This window comes from Emys orbicularis, chromosome 10 (assembly GCF_028017835.1).
Source record: "Emys orbicularis isolate rEmyOrb1 chromosome 10, rEmyOrb1.hap1, whole genome shotgun sequence".
In the NCBI taxonomy this organism is placed as follows: Eukaryota; Metazoa; Chordata; order Testudines; family Emydidae; genus Emys; species Emys orbicularis.
This window is the reverse complement of record NC_088692.1, coordinates 14,815,300-14,838,102: the sequence shown is the minus strand read 5'-3', so window position 1 is coordinate 14,838,102 and position 22,803 is coordinate 14,815,300. Positions and strand designations below refer to the sequence as shown.

At 38.1% G+C, this 22,803-nt stretch overlaps 1 protein-coding gene across 1 annotated transcript in view; it reads left to right on the top strand.

The window, feature by feature from the left end:
* The window catches only part of TRRAP (transformation/transcription domain associated protein), a 153,623-nt gene extending 131,290 nt beyond the window's left edge, over positions 1 to 22,333 (top strand). Inside the window, exons 69-74 of the mRNA XM_065412772.1 lie at positions 6,532 to 6,757; positions 7,457 to 7,674; positions 10,808 to 10,992; positions 13,403 to 13,606; positions 14,752 to 14,946; positions 21,064 to 22,333. Of these exons, the coding sequence (XP_065268844.1) occupies positions 6,532 to 6,757; positions 7,457 to 7,674; positions 10,808 to 10,992; positions 13,403 to 13,606; positions 14,752 to 14,946; positions 21,064 to 21,348 (1,313 nt within the window). The 3' untranslated portion in view covers positions 21,349 to 22,333. The remainder of the gene's footprint in view (positions 1 to 6,531; positions 6,758 to 7,456; positions 7,675 to 10,807; positions 10,993 to 13,402; positions 13,607 to 14,751; positions 14,947 to 21,063) is intronic.
* Positions 22,334 to 22,803: the final 470 nt, after the last annotated feature.

Genomic DNA, 22,803 nt, shown 5'->3' with positions numbered 1-22,803 from the left:
TGCTCCGGTTATCATGAATCTTTCATCTCTGCTAAAAGACGGTCAAAATAGATCAGAGTGATTGTCATGTACTGGTAGGTGTCAGCCATTTGGGAATGACAGACTAGGCTCAACTAGGTCTAAGACACCTTCCAGAGCATGCATTCTTGCTGTCTCCCATATTTAATTACGCAAAGGTATTACTTGGAATTCTGCCTTCTTCATACCATTACTCCTTTGATTTGGCATCTAGATTTGATGCCCAGCTTGGGAGAGTAGTGTTGCAGTCGCTTTAATATTTCTCAAATCTTTCTCACCTGGTGGGTCACTGCTGTTTGTCAGAGGAGGGGATGCATATAGGTAATTCTCAAAAGAGAAAGTTAGTTATTGTAGTAATTGGTTTATTGAGGTAATTGTCTGTATATGTCCATACGCTGCATCCACCTTCCCCACTTCTTCAGATTAGTTGGGTAAGGATTTTTGAATTACTGGAAAGAACCAAAGTGTGTGCAGGATTACACCCTGATGTATATCTTTGGACTCTGTTTTGAGTAACGATAAGATTTTGTCACAGAAGTCACAGATTGTGTCTTTCAGAGACCTATGTGTTGTCATTCCCACCCCCATTATTTTTAATAAAAGTCAAAGACAAGTGGTTGCGGGCGTCTGTTAATTTTAGTTTATTGCCCATGATCTGTGTGTGACTTTTACTAAAAATAATTGTGACAAAATCTTACCCAGTCCTTCTTATGGCTGCATGCTGGGGGATTCTTACCTTGCCTGTCTGGACAAACTTCTCCTATTGTGTAATTGTGATAACTTGTTTTTACAATTACTAGGATAAAAATAACAGTGTTTGGTGTGATCCAGAAGTATTGATTCAGATAGCCAAATGTGTTCAATAAAATGTTGGTGTTATCTATGGGTAATTCCACATTTTTCAGTATTTTCCTGATACTCTTTACATTTGACTGTGGTTTCTTCATTGAATTGGTAAATCTTGAACTAATTCAAGGAGCAAGACTTAGCTTTTAGTAGTGGTTGAAATAGATAAATAAAACAACATCTGTCTAAACTAAGCTGTCTGCAAAGCAAAGTACAAAAGTCTTTCACCATAGTGAAGCCAGTGATATTTCTCCTCCCCTTCTTACAGCTGAAGTTACTTATTTTCTTCTCAAATGGGCTCTGTGTGGAGCCTATGTGACATGGATGAAAAACATTAATTAATTGAGCTCATTCTCTGTCATTCCCATCTGCTATTGAGAAACAAAACAAAAAAAATCTAAAATAGGCATTTTCACCAAACTGGAGTGTATTCCTATAGTGAAATAAATAACTTGGTGTAAAAATAAATTAACACTGTAGCATATTTTTACCATGTTGGTTATTTGCATGTCATTAGAATACTGTAGTTGTAATTTGGGGACATTTTGCTGCACTTCATGGAGTTACAGAAAGAAATAATGCAGTCCTATTGTCACTTTTTCATAAAGTGATTTACTCATATTGCTCACTAGAGGGTAGACTTGGAATTATAATCAGATCTTTTTATAATAATATTTGTAGTTATCAGAGTTGTGCTGCATATACTATATAAAAACAGAAAAAGGACGGTCAGTTAACTACAGTAATAGTTTTTAGAGCAGGGGTAGGCAACCTATGGCACGCGTGCCAAAGGCGGCATACAAACTGATTTTCAGTGGCACTCACGCTGCCCGGGGCCTGGCCACTGGTCCGGGGGGCTCTGCATTTCAATTTAATTTTAAATGAAGCTTCTTAAACATTTTAAAAACCTTATTTACTTTACATACAACAATAGTTTAGTTATATATTAATTATAGACTTATAGAAAGAGACCTTCTAAAAACATTAAAATGTATGACTGGCACGCAAAACCTTAAATCAGAGTGAATAAATGAAGACTCTGCATACCACTTCTGAAAGGTTGCAGACCCCTGTTTTAGAGTCTAGCAGAATTATTCTTAATGTCTCTAACCTGGAAACTGTATGTGTCCTTTATGAGTTTTTCCTATGTTTTGAAAGAAACTGAAATTAATATGTAAGTCTTGGTTTAATATAGGACATTCTCACGCCAGAATATTTAGTGTATCAGCATTGTTGTGGATACCAATGCTGCTCTGAAAATAATTTTGGAGCAGGTGCTGCTATAAAGCCAGCAGAGTGTAAAACACCATTATATGTTGATACAAAGAAAATAAACTTCTTTTAAATTAATTTGATGTTAAAAAAAAATCAGAATAGAAAAAGATAAATCCTGTCACGATTTTAAAAAAAATCGCAAAATTAGCAGTATCATAAGGAAGATATTAAATTTATATCCTTCGTGTGTGTGTGTGTGTGTGTGTGTGTGTGTGAGAGAGAGAGAGAGAGAGAGAGAGAGGTATGCTGTGTATATATAATGTGTGAGTATATAGTGGTTACCCTTTAAAAAGCCAAGAGATTTATGGCAACTGTCAGGTTTTTAGGAGGTGATTATTGTGCATGCATGTATGCATTTCCTACACTCTTTGTCTGTCTGTGTCTGTGTCTCTCTCTCACACACTGAATTGTGGCTAAAAGTGAATAGGACCAGTTTGTTTTATTGTGCATGCAAAAGATACACCCACAAAAACATGGTGTATTTAGGTTCTGTAAAATTTGTTTGTAGAGGAAGTTACCAGATTTGTGAACAAAATGCAGCTTTTTCTGACCCCTCTTTTTGTGGTTGTGGTGGAAAATTTGACCCCTAGTGTGTTTGTAATTACCGTAGGGCACATGTAAGTATTTAATTGTTAGTGCACTATAGATGGATGTTCACAGCAGATTTTTGTGATCCAATTTCTCTTTCCTTTCAGCTTTTACACTCACAATTACTTTCACTTATTTCTCTCAAATGCTTAATAGTTATATTGGAGACCTAGAAAAATATTTTACATATGTAACAGACTGCATGGTAGTTTCTGTGTTCTGGATGTACTGTGTCATCTCTGAGATGAACAGATAATTTTCCCTAGCATTCTACTTGTATTGAGCCATATTGGAGATTTCACATGCAGAAATTGTTCTACTATAACTGTGAATCTTATACCGGCTGTGAGGAAATGTGCAGTGCATTTCTAACACAGTAAAGCTAAGGAAGACATTGCTTGCTTTGACAAATTGATCAATGGTAAATATTACGCAATTTTCAGAGTTTAATATGCAGTAACTGGGTTTTACACTATTGTCAGCTTTTATCTTGTAAATTCTGTTCTCTATGCTCTCATCCCATGTTCACCACTGTGGTACCTGAGCACCTACCAATAGTTTGCAATAGCCATTTTGGTCCCAGGATATGAGAGAGACAAGATAGCAGATACCAGATGTTGGTAGAAGGCACAAGCTTTTGAGGTACACAGAACTCTTCTTCAGTTCTGGGGAAAGAAAAAGATGGAGGTAAATACAAGCTGGGACAGATTGTTAAGCATAAAACAGAGGTGTTAACAGACCTCTCTTCCTTGAATGGTCCCTATGTGCTAACTACTTATGCTAAACAATCTCCAGCTTGCATTTAGCTTTGATGCTCGGAGTACTTTTCCCAGACCTGAAGAAGAAGAACTCTGTGTGGCTCGAAATTTTGTGTCTATCACCAACAGAAGTTGGTCCAATAAAAGATACTAAGTCACCCAGCTTGTCTCTCTAGTATCCTGGGATTGACATGGCTACGATTACAATTACACAGGCCAGATAAGGAGTGATCGCTTTGTGAAAGTTGTTTGCACGTGGGTGATAGGGTGTTTTTGTCTTTTATCATTTGTGTGTGTGAGTTCATTAAAGAGTGTAGTATTTGTCTGGTTTCACCCACATACTTGTTGTTGGGGCAGTGGATGAAGTACATTCACCACATGTTGTGATAAGCACATGTAGGACCCATGGATCTTGAAAGGTGTGTTGTGTGTGATATTGATCATACGAACAGTGGAGATACGTTTGCAGGTTCTGCTTCTGTTGTTCTGGCAGGGTCTAGTGCCCCTTTGACTTGATGTATCCTGGTCTGTGGGGAGGTTGCTTCTGATGATGCGGTTAGGTGGTTGTTTGAAGGTTGGTTGTGACACACCAGATTTACCTGCTACTCTTAATTTCATATTTTCAAACCCCTTATGCATAACAACTGACCCTCAATTGCCCACTTCATTTCTAGTGCCCGCTTATAACATGTGTTATCCCTTATGCTTAACAATCTGTTCTGACTTGTATTTAGCTCAGACAAGGTTGATGAGGCAATATCTTTTATTGGACCAGAAACAAGCTTTTGAGCTTTTTTGTATTTAGCTCAGACATTCTGATTTCCTTCCCCAGACTTGAAGAAGAGCTCTGTTTAGCACAAAAGCTTATACCTTCCACCAACAGAAGTTGGTCCAATAGAAAATGTTACCTCACCTACCTTGTGTCTCACCTACCAGTAATGCATTTGGCACATGGTTCTGTCTTTCTTCCTCTCTGCAGGGGGAAAATTCTCTGTGGATTTAAACTATTTTTATTTTCACTTTAATTTTTAAAATATATTTTTATTTAAGCTGTGCTGTGTGCTCTTATTAGTGAGAGCAAGGTCAAGATGAGTGTGTTGCACTCAGAACAGGAAGTGCTGGGATTTATGGTGGTTCTTAGATCCTGCAGGATTTTGTTCTACAGTCTCAGATCAACCCTCGAGAAAGCACTATCTCCTGCACAATCACACTTTACCCTTTTAGTAGATGCTTCCAGTTGTGGACCCCAGTTCTCATGTAGGCAACTGTTCAGCTGTCCCAGCCCAGATTATTAAGTATCTTGAAGATAAGGATGGAGATCTTGAATTTGACATGATATTCTATGGAGTGCCACTATAGCAAGCAGAGGACAAGTTTGATATTCTTCAACCTGAGTTGTAAAGAAGAGCTGCTCCGTTCTGTCCTAACTGAAGTTTCCTGAGCGTTGATCGTGCCCAGGTAGACTGTATTGTGGTAATCCAATCAGGACGTAACAAAGGCATGTACTATTGAGGCCAGGTCACCACTTAGGATGGAACACTTACCTAGCCAGCCATAGATAGCAGAATGCATTGTTTGCATATGTGAGAGTATAGCATCAGTGAGAATCCAGAACCATTCCTAAATTGCACTCATTTGACTAATTATGGGTTATGTATCTTCAACTAGAGCAGACAGCACGTAGCTGCAAATTCTCTTTAAACTGGAGTAATCTCTCTGTTGTTTGGATTCAACTTCAACCAGCTATTCATCCTTGAGCTGATCTTGGACAAGCACTAGGCTAGCTTGGAAACGCTGGAGTTGTGAAGGATGAACAGAGCTGTTTGTTTGCATGTTGTTGGCATTTCTGTTCAGGATGTCTTGTCCATTCTCCTAGGTGTTTCATACAAATATTGAACACCGAAAAGAGTAAAAAGAAATGTATTTTTCTATTCTGAGCTGTAAGAAATAAAAATAATTGTTTTGAATAGCAGACAGCAATTTTACTACTTTGTTTTGGAATTACTTCCGACTTTCAAGATTACTCCCCAGTTGGTGCTCTTTCATCTCATTTAAAAAAAAGCAGTATGTTTACTCAGATACAGAATAAAATAGAGCTAAGATCTCTTTTGTCCTATCTAATACCACTTAATTTCATTTTAAGTCAAAAGGAAGCTCACATTACTAGATAGAGGAAGAAGAGCTGAAGCTTATTTTCCAATCTATGTGATTTGATCTAATCCATACCACATGCATTCCATTATATCTGAATTGGTGAACTATATAAAACCAAATAAAGACTGTTAATCAGTAACAGTATTCAGAGCTTTCACAGTATTATTTCTAATGTCCCCATGACCATGAAGCAGTAAGGTATTAGGATAATCTATATAGGCAAAAGAGCTGGGAAAACAAATGGATTTGTGTAGAGCTTTGTGCAGAAGAAGGAAGCAACCTAGCCTGGTGGATTAAGTCGTCTAGTGTACAGTTTATTCCATATTGGTTGTAATTATCAGATTCCAAAATCAAACTTCATACAGAGATGAAATACCCAGCAGAACCTGTGCAACTAAATGTAGCATACCTGTGTGCACCATGGAATTGTGTGTTTGTTTGTACTGCTGTAGCACTTAAATCCCTAGCCCAGTTGTGCTATGCATTCTACTCAGATGTAACAAAGATGGTCTGATCCCTTTCACGAGTAGTTTCATCTCCCATTCTGTCTCCTCAAAATTAATCTGAACATACTAGCTTTTTTCTTTGTGTTTGGTATTCATCATTTGCTTTTAGTAACCACTCACGTGTTTTATACACTGACTTGCTTGGTAAGGTAATGTTTTTTGTGTTACTTTTCCAGTATATGTAAATAACCATTTTCCTCCATGTTACCACTCTAGATCTATTTTAATGCATAATGGTGTGCTGTACATGGTGCACCTAAAAATGTTTTGCTTGAGGGCACAAAGATGAAAGAACAGCTTTTAAAATGCCAACTTCAGATATCTGATAGTTAAATATACTGTACAGCATTCAGAATGATAAATTTTTTTAAAAAATTTTCTTTTAGACTTTGACTTCAGTGTACCAGGCTCCATGAAACTTCACAATCTTATTTCTAAACTGAAGAAGTGGATCAAAATCCTAGAGGCAAAAACTAAGCAGCTTCCAAAGTTCTTCCTCATAGAGGAAAAGTGTCGTTTTCTAAGTAATTTCTCAGCTCAAACAGCAGAAGTGGAGATTCCTGGAGAGTTCCTTATGCCAAAGCCAACACATTATTACATCAAAATTGCAAGGTAAACTACCATTGGGTAAAAGGTAGATGTAACTGAAAAAATAAAGGTTTAAAAAAAAAAAAAAAATCCCCTTCCCCCACTTCTTGTGATGCAGTATCAATCCCAGTTACAGAAATGCACTTTGTCTGTCTCTGTATTGAAATGACTTAATGAAATATCTAATGGCATGTTTCATTCTTATGTCTTAACATAATACAGTTCTAATTTTAGATTCATGTGGTAGTTTTTCAGGTCTTACTGGGAAATTAGGGAGGAGGAGAATATTTTAAGGTCATTGTAATCTACTTTACTTTAGTGTAAATCCAGAGTATTTCTGCTAACTACTAGAGTCAGTAGAGGTATTCTGGTTTTTCATCAGTGTTGTGGTTATCAGAATCTGGCCAAGAAAATAGAAAAAAAATAGAAAAAGCTTCATTCTTAAATGTAGAAAAGACAAAGATGAAAACTTTCTTCATAACCATGTATTTTTTTTAACAGAATGCAAATCTTTGCTGAGCTGTATTAGAAATTTAGCTTATAATAAGGTTGCATCTCGTTTTAAAGAAGTCATAGTTGAGCGTTGGTTTTGCTCAGGAGCTAACAAGGTGTCTCTCTGTACCTCTAAATACGGCATTTTTTTTTGCTTTCATCTCAGAGGACAGAAGTAAAGCTTTAGACTTCGAAAGCTCGGGTGCTTTTATCTGTTCCTTTTCTTGATAGATTTATGCCCAGAGTGGAGATAGTACAGAAGCACAACACTGCAGCCAGAAGACTCTATATCCGAGGCCATAATGGAAAGATTTACCCATACCTAGTAATGAATGATGCTTGCCTGACAGAGTCTCGCAGAGAAGAACGAGTATTACAGCTCCTTCGCCTTTTGAACCCCTGCTTAGAGAAAAGAAAAGAAACCACAAAGAGGCATTTATTTTTCACAGGTACAGTAAGAGCAGGTTTTAGATAATTCTTTGTGTCTATGAAAATCATGTTCCTTAAAGTGACTTAAGAAGATCTAATTATTTAAACTAAAATTGTAAATATGTGCGACATCAAATTAAATTGATGTAAATCCTGCCCCTATCCTGGTGATCACAGAGGCTTCCCAGTCACCGTGACTCCACTGTACGAGGGGAAAGGGGAACGTACAGTATTTCGGGACATTTTTAGAAGAGGTTACAAATACTGTGTGGAGCAAAGTCATCTGTGAATGACTGGCCAGACCTCTGCATTATGTCCCAAAGGATCCACTGCTATGGCAATATGCAGACCCACCCGATGACATTTACCGGACAGTTTTATTTTAAATTAGTGATGTGTGAATACCAGACTGCCTCCACCCACTTCTAGATAATCCAAAAGCAAGGGGAAGGTGTTAAGCGTCTGGAAGACAACTGCTCATGTAAAACTTTGAATTTGGTATAATTTCCAAATTCTACCTATGAGGCCATTACTCATTAATTCTTCGGTTTAAAATAAAAGGCTTCATCAGCTCTGCATAACGTTGTTTACTGCTAAACAGTTGCTAAATAATGTGAGTTCAGTAATTCAGATATCTTTACTATAGGCCTCTTTGTGTGCATATTTTTATGTATGATTTTGGTCTTGAAAGAGCTAACTTGGAGGCTGTCTCCATGCTCATACTACAGCCTGGCAATGTTTGGTCACAATAGTGAACAAAACAGTAGCTGTCTTGCCTCTGTTTCCTCAGTTAGACTTCTCCCTCACTGTAATTTTTTATATTAATTGCAAAAATCTTCATTCATGCAATATCTTTATGCATGCAGTATTAAAGTTCAGAGACCAGGTGGGTGAGGTAATATTGGACAACAACTACAACAACACTGCATAGAGTGAGGTTGAAAGTTAAGCATTTAAGACAGGAACTAAGAGTTAAGGTGGAAGGTACTGTGTATGTGCATTTTGATTATTTTGTGTCTTGATAATTAATAATACAGTTGTCATGATGAAGTTGTGAAACACTCCTTATTGAGAGTATTTGACTCTTCACAGTACACTTGGTCTGCATGGGACTTGAACACTAATGCAAATGTCTTTGATCAATTAAATTGTTGGCAAGTTCCAGCTGCCAGCCAACTATTACATTATATATTAATATAAATACCCATCATCTTGGAAGATTGTGAGGCACTTGGCAGTTCTGTATAAACAGCAGTTCTGTATACAACACCACTGTAATGCAATCAGAGGTGGAGGGCAAAAACCAACTGTCTCACAATTGAGGGTAAGGGAGATTTTTAGTCAAGGACAGTGGGGCAGACTCCTGCTGTTTCAGCATGGGTCCTGGAGTTTTTTGAGCCAGATTTTTTACCAATCTCTCTTTTTGCACCCACAGTTGCTGTTAGTCACCTAAGTTCATGATTGCATCTGTATCAAGTACATATACAATTAACTAAGTGACATAAATTAGAACTGCAAATAATTACAACTGCAAAAAATCCTAGCTTCAAAAATGTGATCCTTAATGTCCACACAGAGAAAAATCCCACTCAAAGTTCCCAGCAAAAGGAATTCTTATCAAAAAGGCATACTGTGTATATATGTATAGATCACTGTATGGACATATGCAGGAAGTATGCATTCTCCAAACCATTGATATAACCTATCACAGAACAAGCAAATTAACTTATGCAGTGTCTTAACTTCTTAGGGGGATTATTTAGTTAATATATGTGGGAAGACAACTGTATGTCATGCTCAGTACTAATGACAATTAAAAAGACAGGATAAACCCCTTGAAAGATATACTTAATGGATACGGAAGCTGACTCTTAAATGTAGCATATATAATAACATAAATGCAGTGCTGTAGTGGACTTGCAAAGGATCTAATTTTAAACTACAATCTCTTTTAAAAATAAAAATAAAAAAATCGGTACATCCTCCTGTTGTGTTATTACACATTTTATCAGAGCCTACAAGTGAAGAAGGCTAAGTCGTCGTCCCCCCCCCCCCCCCCCAGGTTAAATGGAAGCAAAACAGGAGAACCAGCTCATTAATGACAATTCTGCCCGTAACACACATTTATATATATATAATTTTTTTTTTTCTTCAAGTTAGTGAAGAAACCACATTGAACTGTTGAAATAAGGATTTGGGGGGAGGGGGAAACTCGTTGTTACAAGTAAGCTGAGATCAATTATTTCAACACTTCCATTGCCAGCAATGCAACAATCTACCTGGTGACCAAAAGATCAAGATTGCCAAACGAACTAAATATCATCATCCATGTAAAACTAGCTACAAAAGAGCTCTAGTCTGTTTCTTTCTTAAAATAAGTGCAGAATGCAAATAGCAGACATGAGTGTTGTGTGTGTTTAGAAAAAACTAGTTAGGCTCAGTTCTGCAAAGTATCCAACTGGAGTGTAGGCAAAATTTCAAAAGTACCTAAGTCTCTAGTCTCCTAAATCACTTAGGTGCTTTTGAAAATGTTAACTGTGTATCTCTTCAGCTAACTATAAATAATCTTACCATGTGAAGGTCTGTTCTTCACAGATTTTTGCCGTGTTCTTTCTCTCCAGTTGTGGGTTCACCTCAGTGTTCTATTTTTTGATGTTGTTGTTCTTTAGAGTTTTTTATATATATATATAATATTGGAGTGAGACCAGAGTGATTTAATTGGATACTGAAAACATGTGCTTGCAGTAGGTAGGTTAGTATCTGAAACAAAAATTCTCCTCTTTTCTGCAAATAAGTGACTCAGGATAAACTCTGAATCCCCAGATTTTTACTAAGATGGTGTAGCTGTAGGGAATTCAATCATCCCTGTCAGTGTGATACAGAAATGTTTTTCCCACTCAAATTCCTTTGCATGGTAAGACATCGAGTGAAAAAGAAAATGCCTCCCTTTTATTAAGCTTTTTTTTTTTTTTTAACCAAGTTCTTGAATGTGCTATGAGGAATAAAAAATCTCCACTTGACATACTTCAGTTGATTATCACAGCAATGTTTAAGTGCTGATATCTGCATGCTAATTCTCCTGTTTCTTAGTGTTTTGATTATGTATTAACTATTTTCTTCCTGTCTTTTTCCTTTTCCAAAATTTATTTCTAGTCCCCCGTGTTGTAGCAGTCTCTCCACAGATGCGCCTGGTTGAAGACAATCCCTCTTCTCTCTCCCTGGTGGAGATCTATAAGCAACGGTGTGCCAAGAAAGGCATTGAGCATGACAACCCTATTTCTCGTTACTATGACAGATTGGCAACAGTCCAAGCACGAGGGACCCAAGCCAGCCATCAGGTATTGAATCTTTGTTTACTATTATTCAGACTCACTTCTTAGGGGCTTTGTGATATTATACTTTGCTTTCCTTTCTCTTGTTTGCTACAGACATTGCATACGTGTGTTTTGTTTTTTACCTGATATCTCATTAGCCCCATTATCTCATCAGTATTCTGAAGAAGCTCAGGAAACTTGCGTCCTCAAAAAAGCCTCACTACCTGGTCTAGTTTATTAACTACATATGTGTGATTCTAACTACTGTAGATAAAAACATGGTGTTTATATTATTTTCTAGTCCGATGTCTAGTACTTCCGAAAGGTGTCAGTTGAGAGCATCAGAAGCAGAACTCCTGGCTTCACGAAAACAGATACAGTATTGGTAGATGTGGTGTACGCTTCCCCATGCTGCTCTGCTGTGGTATCCAAGTCTCTGAGTAAGGTTTATCTTTTTGCCTGAGGGTGCAAACGTGTCATTCATGAGGCCAGGTTTTGGAAAGTGGACACCTCTTCACTAGAAGCTGAAGTGAGACCATGGATTTATTTCACCAAAGGCAGATGCAAAGTATATTCAGTCACCACTAACTTGAACCTAATTCATATTTTGCCCTGCTGAGTATAGGGCTCCATATCCTATTGTAACTCCCAGGAGCCATCCAGTGCTGATTTAAAAACTTTAATAACCTTATTTTATTTTTTATATAAATATATATGTCTTGCACCATGCCAGTCCAGTTTCAGATTAGTTGTGGAAATACACAAAATGTTTATCTGCTGAATGTGTTGTTGCAAGAAAGTCTTTCAGCCTTTCTGTGTTACAAAATGATGTGTTACGTAACATCTGTTTCTGTTTTGAGGATGATTCCTTCAGGTTATCAAACTTCATCGTTAACAGTCATTTAATTGAAGCCAGTATGATGATGATTCTCTTTTGAATGTAATGGAACAGATTCCAACTTTATTTCTTTTTCTAATTAATTAGGCTAGTATATGCTACAGTAATTAAATATGATAGTAGTTTGCAGATGTTTACATCCAGGAGAGAACTCTACTGCATAGTGTGAAATTACAGAAATAGTTGCAAGCCTTTCTTTAGTTTTGCTATTGAGAGTGCACCCAGATTGTGCTAAGCACTGTACAAACGTACATCTCTGCTCCAAAGATCTTGTATTCTGTGATTTTTCTCCCAGTTCCACTTACTTGGGGAAATGCCCAAACCCCTAACCAAAAAGATAAAACAGTTTTTGTAGTTTCTGTGCCTGTATATGTCCCAGATGCAATTTTGTACCTTTTTCCTTGTAGCCCTTTGTGTGGAATGCTGTTCTGCAAAAATCTGACCTCTTCATATCCTTCATGTCTTGGTCTGCAGTAGACTACAGACCACTGGCGGCTAATAATGGCTAATGAGCTGAGACTATTGCGGTTGATCTGTTCAAAGCTAGTCTATGACAAATATGCTCATACCACTGTTATCCTGTCCATCCTCCTTCCTTGGTGATTTGTTGGTCTCAGCAACCGGTTAACCTTTGTCTTAAGTCAAGGGCCTAATTTAAAACCCATTGAAGTCAATGGGAGTCTTTCTGTTGATTTCAGTGAATTTAGAATAATGCTCCAAGAGTAAAGTTTTTGGGTCAGGGACTGTTTGATTACATCTGTACAATGCTTAGTATGATGGGGCCCCACCTGGCTCCAGAGCCTCTGGAAATAACTAATACAAGTAACAAATAATATAAATATCAAGCCCTGAAGGGAGGATTTGAGTTCACTGCAAAGTGCTTCTTCAACTTGGAGTGAAACTGTTCATCCCAATTAGTTTTCTTAGTGTTTCTTTCCACTCTATGAAAGAGGCAATCTGGGTATTTCCTGATTGTGGGGTATGGGATATTTGGTAGGAGTGAATTGATGCCGGTTATATTAATGAAGCGACAGCAAGAAAATTTGCTGATGAAGAGTTAAGTACTTCTCTATCAGTCTGTTTTATGCAAGTGCAGCAGGATGGTGTATTGAATGTCCTTAGGATCACTCCTGATTTTTCTTGAGATGTTGAGTAGAAGGTATAGTAACTGTTTGGTCTTTTGGCTTCTGTAAGCACCTTTCTTGTGTCCTTATGGTAATAATTCATCTGACGTTCTCAAGGCAAAGAAACATCTCTCAATATAACTTTGAAATGACCTTGAAACCATTCAGGATATACACTTTCAAAATTTCTCATCATATGTTTTTAAAAGAGTTAGTTAGAAAAAATACTGGAATGAATGCATCTGTTTTAGAATCATGATTCCACCTTAAAAATGGAACCATTGAGGCAAGAAGAGGGTGGTAGTTTAGTAAAGTTAGCACTGTTATTTCATTAGTATATTTTTAAATTGACCAATCAGTAGATAAGTTGTTTAAAAATCATTTGTCTTAACTAAATTTGCTTTGCTTTTAGGTTCTTCGAGATATACTTAAAGAAGTACAGAGTAACATGGTGCCACGCAGTATGCTTAAGGAATGGGCTTTACATACATTCCCAAATGCCACAGATTACTGGACGTTTCGAAAGATGTTCACAATTCAGTTGGCATTAATTGGCTTTGCAGAATTTGTCTTTCATTTAAATAGACTCAACCCTGAGATGTTACAGATTGCCCAGGTATATTGCATTCATTGAAGATGCACATTTTATCATCTTTGATAAACTGAAATTTTGTAATTTACTTTTGAAAGGACTATATATTTACTATGCATGGTACACTGATTTTGATGTTTGTTTGTTTTTTGGCATGCGTTTATGCACCCCGTGTGTAATCAATAGAGCATTTCAGTAGGCCTCTCTTTTCACTACATGATTATACAAAATATATGCAATAATAAAAAATGACATCAGTGGGCGCACACATTACCCTCTAAATTCTCAGCTTTTGGAAGGACAACTCCTGTTCATCAAAAAGGGTCTAAAAAAAAATCATAAAAACTCTCAAATGTTCATGTAGATGTGTGTACAGTCTCAGATTCCCTTTTCCCATTCTTCGCAAGCACTATCTTGGCTATTTCCCTGTGTCAAATATCAAGTGATTTTAGAGCATCATATTCTTATGGGAAATATTCATTTTCCAACTCCATTCTCTCTCTCTTCCCCCCCACTCCCTGCTTTAACATAAACATCTAACATGAGACTTGCCAATTTAGTAGAGCAAAGATGGTATATCTTAATGTAATTTTAATGCTTGGAGAGGTATACTCTATACAACAATTAAAAGACTAAGAATCCCCACCACTCAGCCATGGCTTTCAGATGCATACCCAGAGTGAACAATGCAGTGCTTTCCTGAGATGCAAGCAGAATGAAGATTTATCTTTCTGCCCCTACTTGCTCACCTACCACAACCACAAAAGAACCTGTTCTTTATGGCTCATATTCTGATCCCATATATTTAATATGGTTCTTACTTTTCTTCTTTCTACACATGATTTGTAAGAGAATAGTATATGTCTGAAATTCTAGATACCCGTTGTTGTTCAAATATTGCTCGATCAAGAGAGCAAGGCGGTATTTGAACAAAGGAAATTAACAGTGTTGTTTTCTTTATTCTTCCATATTTAACTTCCATCTTTGTTACAACACTTTATGCTAGGGAAATGGAAATATTTCACTGATGTATATGGATTAAACTTAAAGTATTACTCTGCTCTGAGTATTAACAGTAAAAATAAAAAAAGGTCTATTAGTGATTTGTATACGTTGATTTTCCTTTTCTTATATAAAGTTTCATACCTGTGTCTCATTTTAAAATCTAGGATACTGGCAAGCTCAATGTGGCATACTTCCGATTTGATATTAATGATGCTACTGGTGATTTGGATGCCAATCGTCCTGTCCCATTCCGTCTTACACCAAACATTTCTGAATTCCTTACAACTATTGGCGTGTCTGGTCCATTGACTGCATCAATGATTGCAGTAGCTCGCTGTTTTGCACAACCAAACTTTAAGGTATGTACAGTATTTACCTTTAAATAGTGTTTTACAGGCATATCACACTTGCACTATAATGTGTCCATAGTCGGTATGCTTGGTATGCAGAAGTTTTGACTCTACTCAGTCTTGGAATGCACCACCAGACTTGGTGGCATCCTCGCATTGGAGGAAACCGGAGAGAAGACACCATTCTCCATCTCCAGTACCACCCAAGCAGCAGAAGAATTCAAACACTTTTGCATCTTCTAGCCAGAAAGAAGGCCCCCTTCATTTTTGAGGACTTGGTCTCTGACAGAATCAGCCAGAAGTTAGAGCTAAGCCAGCTCTGACTAGATGCTCCCCAGTACCACATTTATCATCTAGCATTGTAAAGTTGTGGACTCCAGCACCACTTCCTCATCATCCCTGGATGAGGCCACTGTCTCTGAATTTTCCTCCATGGTTCCTGACAATAATAAGATGTACCAGGAACTTAACGAAAAGAATAGCCATCTCCTGTGTGCATAGTTGGAACCGGTCCAAGACAATCCATGTAAGTTAGAAGATGTTTTGCAGGGCCTGCTAACTTGGCTTTACCTGTAATTGAGGCCATCTTAGGGCCTACCAAAATCCTTTAGCAAATTTCCTCCCCCTTGACACCCACTGCCAAAAGGATGGGGAAGAGTTATGAAGTTCCTTCTCAGGGTCATTAGTATTTTTATTCACCCCCAACCCCAAGATCTTTGGTAGTAACCGCTGTGAATGAAAAGCCAAGACAAATCTAGCCCCAAAGACACACAGAAATTGAATTTGTTTGGGAGAAAAGTTTATTCATCATCAGGATTGCAGTTTAGAATTGCTCACTATAACCACTTTTATTGGGATTAAGTGTTGAAATTTGTGGACAAGTTACCAGATGATGCCAAAGAGGAATACAGAGCCCTTGTGACTGAGGGCCACCTGGTGGCAAGATCATCCTTGTAGGCTGCCTTAGATGAGGCAGATTTAGCAGCTTGAATAATGGCAATAGTGGTCACTCTGCATCATGCTTATTGGCTGCAAACAGCTGGCATTCCAACCAAAGTCCAACAGACAATTGAGGATTTGCCTTTCAAGGACTTAAATTTATTTTTCAGAGAAGACGAAGCTCTGCATTGTCTTGAAGATTCTAGGGAAACCCTAAAGTTTTGGGGCATTTGCATCCAGGCCCTAAGAGAAAGCAGTTCTGTCTCCAGGTCCAGTAAAGGTACCTGTTCTATCCTACAAATCAGCTGGACCAAATCTAGGAGGTGCCATAAGACTCAAAGAAGACTACTACCTCCTCCACCACCATCTGCTACCTCTAAACAATCTTATAGCATTTAAGCAGTCTGACTTAGTTGAGGCCAGCATACCACTCACTCTGATTTCCCCTCTCTTTGGCAGCATGTTGTTCCACTCATCAATGGGTACTAAGCATATTGGAACTGGGATAAACCCTGCACTTTTCCTCTATTCCCCGTTCCCATTCCCCCCCCCCCCCCTTGTCAGGAACTATTTTCACGAAACTTCTAATTCAAGAAGTTCAACCTCTATTACAATTCGGGGCCACAGAAGAAGGGATTCTATTCCCATTATTTTCTCATTCCAGAGTCCAAGAGAGGCCTCAGACCTGTCTTAGACCTGCAAAACTCAACAAATACACTTTTAAAAAAATGTTTTGTATGGTTACCCTAGCATCTATTATCTCATCCCTAGATCCCAGTGAATGATTTGCTGCCCTGGACTTAAAGGATCCCTACTTCCATGTGGCCATTCACCAGAGTCATAGGAGATTTTTAAGGTTTATTGTAGTAGATAGTTAACAGACCTTGCCTTTGGCCTGTCTTCAGCCCCTCAAGTCTCCACAAAGTGCATGGCAGTCGTTGCAGCACATCTCAAGAAAGTGGGTGTCCAGGTATGCCCATTTTGGTTGGTTTGAGGTCAGTCAAGGGAGCAGGTGGAGTTAGCCATCAAAAAGGTCCAGTCCTCTACAGTGTGTGGTGCTTGCCTTTGTTCATTGGGCCTGTTGATCAGCAAGGGCACATCAGTTGTTCTGCCTCTGCAGAGAATCGAATTCATAGTAGTGGTTCTTGATTCTGTGACTACAAGAGCATATTTACTTCAGGCCAGGCTTCCAGCAATATTGAACCTTTGCAGGGACTTCAAGGTGTATCCTCGTACAGCAGTGAGGAATTTTCTGAGACTTCTAGGTCACATGGTGGCTTGTACATATGTGACTCAGCATGCCAGACTTCACTTAAGAGTTATTCAGAGCTGGTCTGTCATGCCTTTTGTTAGCTGGATGTACTAAATCACATACCTGCAAGTGTCGTCTTGTCCCTGGATTAGTGGATGGGACCCCGCCAGAGTTTGCAAGGTGGGTTTTTTTCCCCCCACAACTCTGTCCTCTATGCCCCTGGTCATAGATGTTTTGTTTCTCGGATGGGGAGCTCATGTAGGGGACCTCCAGACTCAGGGACTCTGGTCAAATGAAGATTTGTCTCTGAACATCAATGCTGAAGAACTTTGAGCTATCCACCTGGTCTGTCAGGTTTTTCTCCCTCTCATCAGCGGTGATACAGTGCAGGTAGTCATGGATAACACCGCTGTTCCATTTGAACAAGCAGGGAGGTTCCAGATTAGACCTCCTTTGCCAAGAGAAAATGAACCTATGGACTGTTTACATTCACACAATTACACTCAAAGCATCTCATCTCTCAGCGGGTCCAAAACTGTCTTGCGGACTATTTCAGCAGAACATTCAGCAGAGATCGTAAATAGTTCCTCAGATCTGACATAGCAAAGTCCATTTTCAGCCTTGGGGAATGCCAAAAATAGATCTCTTCGTCACCTGACAACCAGAAGTGTCGCCTGTTCTTTTCATGGGCAAGTCACAGTGCAAGGTCTTTGTCAGACATCTTCCTATTGTCCTGGATGGGGGGGGGGGAATTCTATATGCTTTTCCTTCCAGTCCCAATGGTACTCTGAGTTTTGTGCAAACTCAGACAGAATCACACCATTCTAATTTTAATAGCACCAGCACAGCTTTGACATCGTTGGTTCTTGGACTTATTGAGTCTTTCAATTTGCGATCCCATAACTCTCCCTCAGGTCTTGGATATAGTTTCACAGAACCACAGCCAGTCACTGCATCTCAACTCTCTCAGCATACATCTGACAGCTTGGATATTTGGTGGCTAACTACCCCGGAAGCTGACTGTTCCCTTAGGGTTCAAAACACTTTCTTAAATAGTGGGAAGTCTTAAATAGTGAGAGGAGGTTCTCCGTGTGGTTCCAGCAGAAAGGTACTTCTCCTTTTTAGGCTCCCATGCATTTTTAATCTGGATTTCTTGCTTCACCTAAAGGTAAAAGGACTGTCTATTTAATAGCTGCCAAATAAAAACTCAGGGTATCTCCTCATTCCATCCTATAGATGGAAGATTTTTTTCCAACCCTATGACTATTAGATTCTTGAAAAGATTGTACAGGCTCTTCCCTCCTGTAAATGATCTCACACTATCATGTCATTTAAATTTGGTTCTATCAATTTTAATAGGACCCCCTTTTGATCCTATATGTGTTCCCTTTCTCATCTCAATGGAGATACCCTCCTGGCAGAAGTAATAGGAATGCTAGGAGAACTACAGACTTTGGTTGCTGATCCTCCTTATTTGGTGTCTTTTATAAAGATAAAGTTAGTTTACGTCTGCACCCTAAACATCTCACTAAAGTGGTGTTGGATTTCATCTGAATCAGCCTACATATTTAATAACTTTTTTTCCGAAACCTCACTCTCTCGTAAAGATAAGGAAACACTCTCTAGTTTGGATGTCCGTAGGCTGTTAGACTTTTTACCTGGAGTGGACAAAACAATGTAATGTTTCTGCAATTATTTAATTCCTTTGATGACCAGGTGAAGGGTCAGTGGGTCTCTTTGCAGAAGATCTCCTCCTGTATTATCTTTGCTATGATATCGATAAGGTCCAATCACCTCAAAGAGTTTTAGCACACACTGGAAGAGCTCAGGAAGCGCTGACTGCTTTCTTAGGTCACATAAACATCAGTGACATTTACAGGGCTGTGACTTGGTCATCTGTTCATACCTTCCACCACTCATTATGCTCTCTCCCAGGCCTCCAGAGATGGTGCTAGATTTGGGAGAGTGGCGTTGTGTAGTCCTTGTTCAGGTAGACTCTGATACCTTCCTCCTGGAACTGCTTGAGAGTCACCTGAGGTGGAATGGACATATGCAAGCACTCCAAGAAAAAATGGTTACGTACCTGTTTCATAACTGTTGCTCTTCAAGATGTGTTGCACATGTCCATTCCACAACCTATCCTCTTTCCCCTCTACATTCGAGTACAAGAAAATATAGGCTTCCATGGTGAAAGAACTGTGGGGGGTGGTTGGCTCTGTCCATTTACACCCTCAACTGTCAGCACGAACGTGTGGTGGGCACAAGCACCACCCCATTAGGTATCACTGTGGGAAAAATATCTCATGCTTTGGTGAAGTGACATGCAAACACCTGAAATGGAATGGACATGGGCAACACATCCAAAAAAAACCCAAAAAACAACCAGTTACTGAACAGGTATCTAACCATTTTTTACAGATGCTGAGAACTCCACAATAACTTCTTAAATATTACATCAGGACCAATACAAACGCCAGCTGAAATCTCTGTAGTTTGTAGTTTTAGTCAGAATACATAAGGTTGGAATAATTTCACTCTAAATTCACTGTTTGCTCAATCAAATTAATATGAACCAGTTGTTTTACCATCCTAGCTTTGTAAGTCCTTGAAAATCTAAAAATGACAAATGCAGCATCATTTAGATCCTTAGGACTATACTGTGAACAGAAAAACACCGTGGCACCTCATTAGCAGAGTAGGATGTTGAAAATACATTGTTGCTTTGATGGACTTTGGCTCTTGACAGTGTAGTTAACTAAATTGGCTTAATTCCTTTTAAATTCTAATGCTTTACAAAAATGAGGCATCTTGCAGTTAGGCAGCAATTTGCACCAAACAACATTGCACAAAACACATTGTAGTTACTTTTTTGTAGCAATTAGGCATTCTCTTGCCATGTTTACACATTCAGACACATTTTCAGATGTGGCTTTTTGTGTGTGTTTGTGTCCCAATTTTGGGGTGTACAACTGGAAACACCATCAGCCTGACTTTCATAGGTGCTGAGCACCCACAGCTCCCCTTGACTTTATTTGGAGGTCTGGAAGCACAGCATTTCTCACACTCAAATTGAGCACCTAGTAACATTGGTTACTTTTGAAAATTTGGCTTGGCTTTTGACCTTAGTAAGCTGAATTCCTTTAATTCTTTTTCTTCAAAATACTGTTTTGGTTATGCCTAGAAAGACTTGGTTTTATAAACTATAACTCTTAGCATCAAAAGCTCAGACTGCTGGCATTTATACCTTACTATCAAGAAATGAGCTGCTAAGGGATGAGAGAAAATAGAAAACTGTTTTTTGTGTATTTCCTCTCAATAACAATAGGGTGTCCTTAAGATGCCAGTTAGTTGAAATTTTAAAAATTCAGTTCAGAAATCCACAGTTAAAACAAGAAATTACAACTTTGGGGCAATAACTACTAATTACATTCAGCTGAAATATGCTGCATTTACGTAGGTAGGTAGGATGTGGGACCAGAATTTCCTTTCCAGACTTTAGTGGTAAGAGTCATAGCTGTCTATCATTCAGCTAGTTATTTCTATTCTAGAACAATATTTTTCCTGAAATAAACCTTTATGTTCTTGTTTGGCAAAAATGTGTGTGCGATGCATAGAAAATAGAGTGTGAGTGTGTGTAAAAAATGTATTTGGTTTTGTAGTTCAGCTATGAAAAATAATTTGTAGGGAAAACTTCATAGCTTTTTATAAATTCTTTTTGAAAAAAATAATCTCTTGTTTAACAAATTATTTTGTTCTCTAATACTTATAAAGCTTACTGCAAGTCTTAGTCCTCTGAAGCAACCAGCCACTAAAGGTTAAGATTACAAAGAGACCAAAATGTCAAGATGTAATTTATTACAATTTAGTTAAAAATCTATAGCCCCTTGACGCTTCTTCTAGTTAAACATAATTATCTAATTTTCTCCTTCATGCAGGTTGATGGCATCCTGAAAACTGTGCTACGGGATGAAATAATTGCTTGGCACAAGAAAACACAAGAGGATACTTCCTCTCCACTCTCAGCAGCCGGGCAACCTGAAAACATGGACAGTCAGCAGCTGGTTTCACTAGTTCAAAAAGCTGTTACTGCTATCATGACTCGACTACATAATCTTGCTCAGTTTGAAGGAGGAGAAAGCAAAGTCAACACTCTAGTAGCAGCTGCAAATAGCTTGGATAATCTCTGTCGTATGGATCCCGCCTGGCACCCTTGGCTGTAACTTGAAATTTAGATTTCTTTTTTGCTGCTCTTGTGTTGTGAGCCATGTATTATGGTAAGAAGAAAATGTGAAGAATTCATTTCAAACCTGTCACTGCCTTTTTCGTCAGTCTTCATTTTAATCATGTTTACAGAAGTACTACAGTTTTACTGTTTTAAGTTAATTTCATGACAGCGGTATTTCATGTACAAAGAAATGTGCTGATTTATTATTCAAAGACAACTTCCACAAATAGCTTAAAATGAGGGGGCAAGACTTAAAATGTGTACAGAAGAATTTGATAACAAGTGCTGTAATACTGGCACTGTTAGATTTTTAGGAATGGCATATCCTAAATCTACAGCATGTGAACTTTTTATACACTTTAAGAAACCAGTATTCCCAGATCTTCAATTTTACTTGGTGAAATTTTACTGAATTTTCCTTCATTATACTACTATGAAGGAACACGTGGACTATTTAAATACTATCAGTTTTAATCCTTTCAGAAATTTACATGAACTAAGTTGGTTTGTACAGAGATTTTTGTAACAAAAATGTATAGCAATGACTTTTTTTGGTTAGGCACTCAGAAAAATGATGAAACATTTGCTGGCTTTTCTTGGAGCCCAAGTTATGTACAGTGAAAGTGCAAGCAATTTTGGATATTTAGTTAAATGTTTGACAATGTATAAAAGGGAGTTTATAAAGAGGAGGGGAAAGTCATCCATTGATACATGTATGTGATGTAAATGGTATAAAGAAAAGCAAAAGGAGCTATAAAATGAACCAGTCTGATACTTTTGATTAGACTTCTATAGTTACAGTAGCTTCCTCAGAAAGAACCTGTTTCAATTTCTTTGTAATTTCAAAAACATCAGTTTAATGTTTTATTTGAGTCTTTCTGTTCTGTTAGCATTTTTATAAACCTGCAGTGTTGAGAATGTTATGCTTAAATTTGTACAGGGTGATTTTTCAAAATAAATATTTTGTAAAATGTTCTATGGTACTTATGTCAATGTAGTGTATTTTTGGGTACAGGAAAATGAAATAAGTGAAAAGGACCCACATCATGGGTAATACTATAAATGAAGCAAAAATTGCCTACGTTCTGAACATAGGTAATTGCATTAATGGGAGTTGTACATAACTAGTTCTTCTTTGAGTGATTGTATTGTATTCCACTGAGGGTTATGCACCAAGAGCCGGAGCTATTCAAAGTAGCATTGCTTGGCAGTCCATACGTGTCCTTGTACAGTAGAACCTTAGAGTTACGAACTGACCAGTCAACCACACATCTCATTTGGAACCAGAAGTACACAATCAGGCAGCAGCAGAGATACCTTCTTCCCCCTCCCCCCCCCCCACAAATAAATAAAAAGTAAGTACAGTACTGTGTGAAACGTAAACTGCTAAAAAAAAAGGAAAGGGAAAGCAACATTTTTCTTCTGCATAGTAAAGTTTAAAAGCTGTATT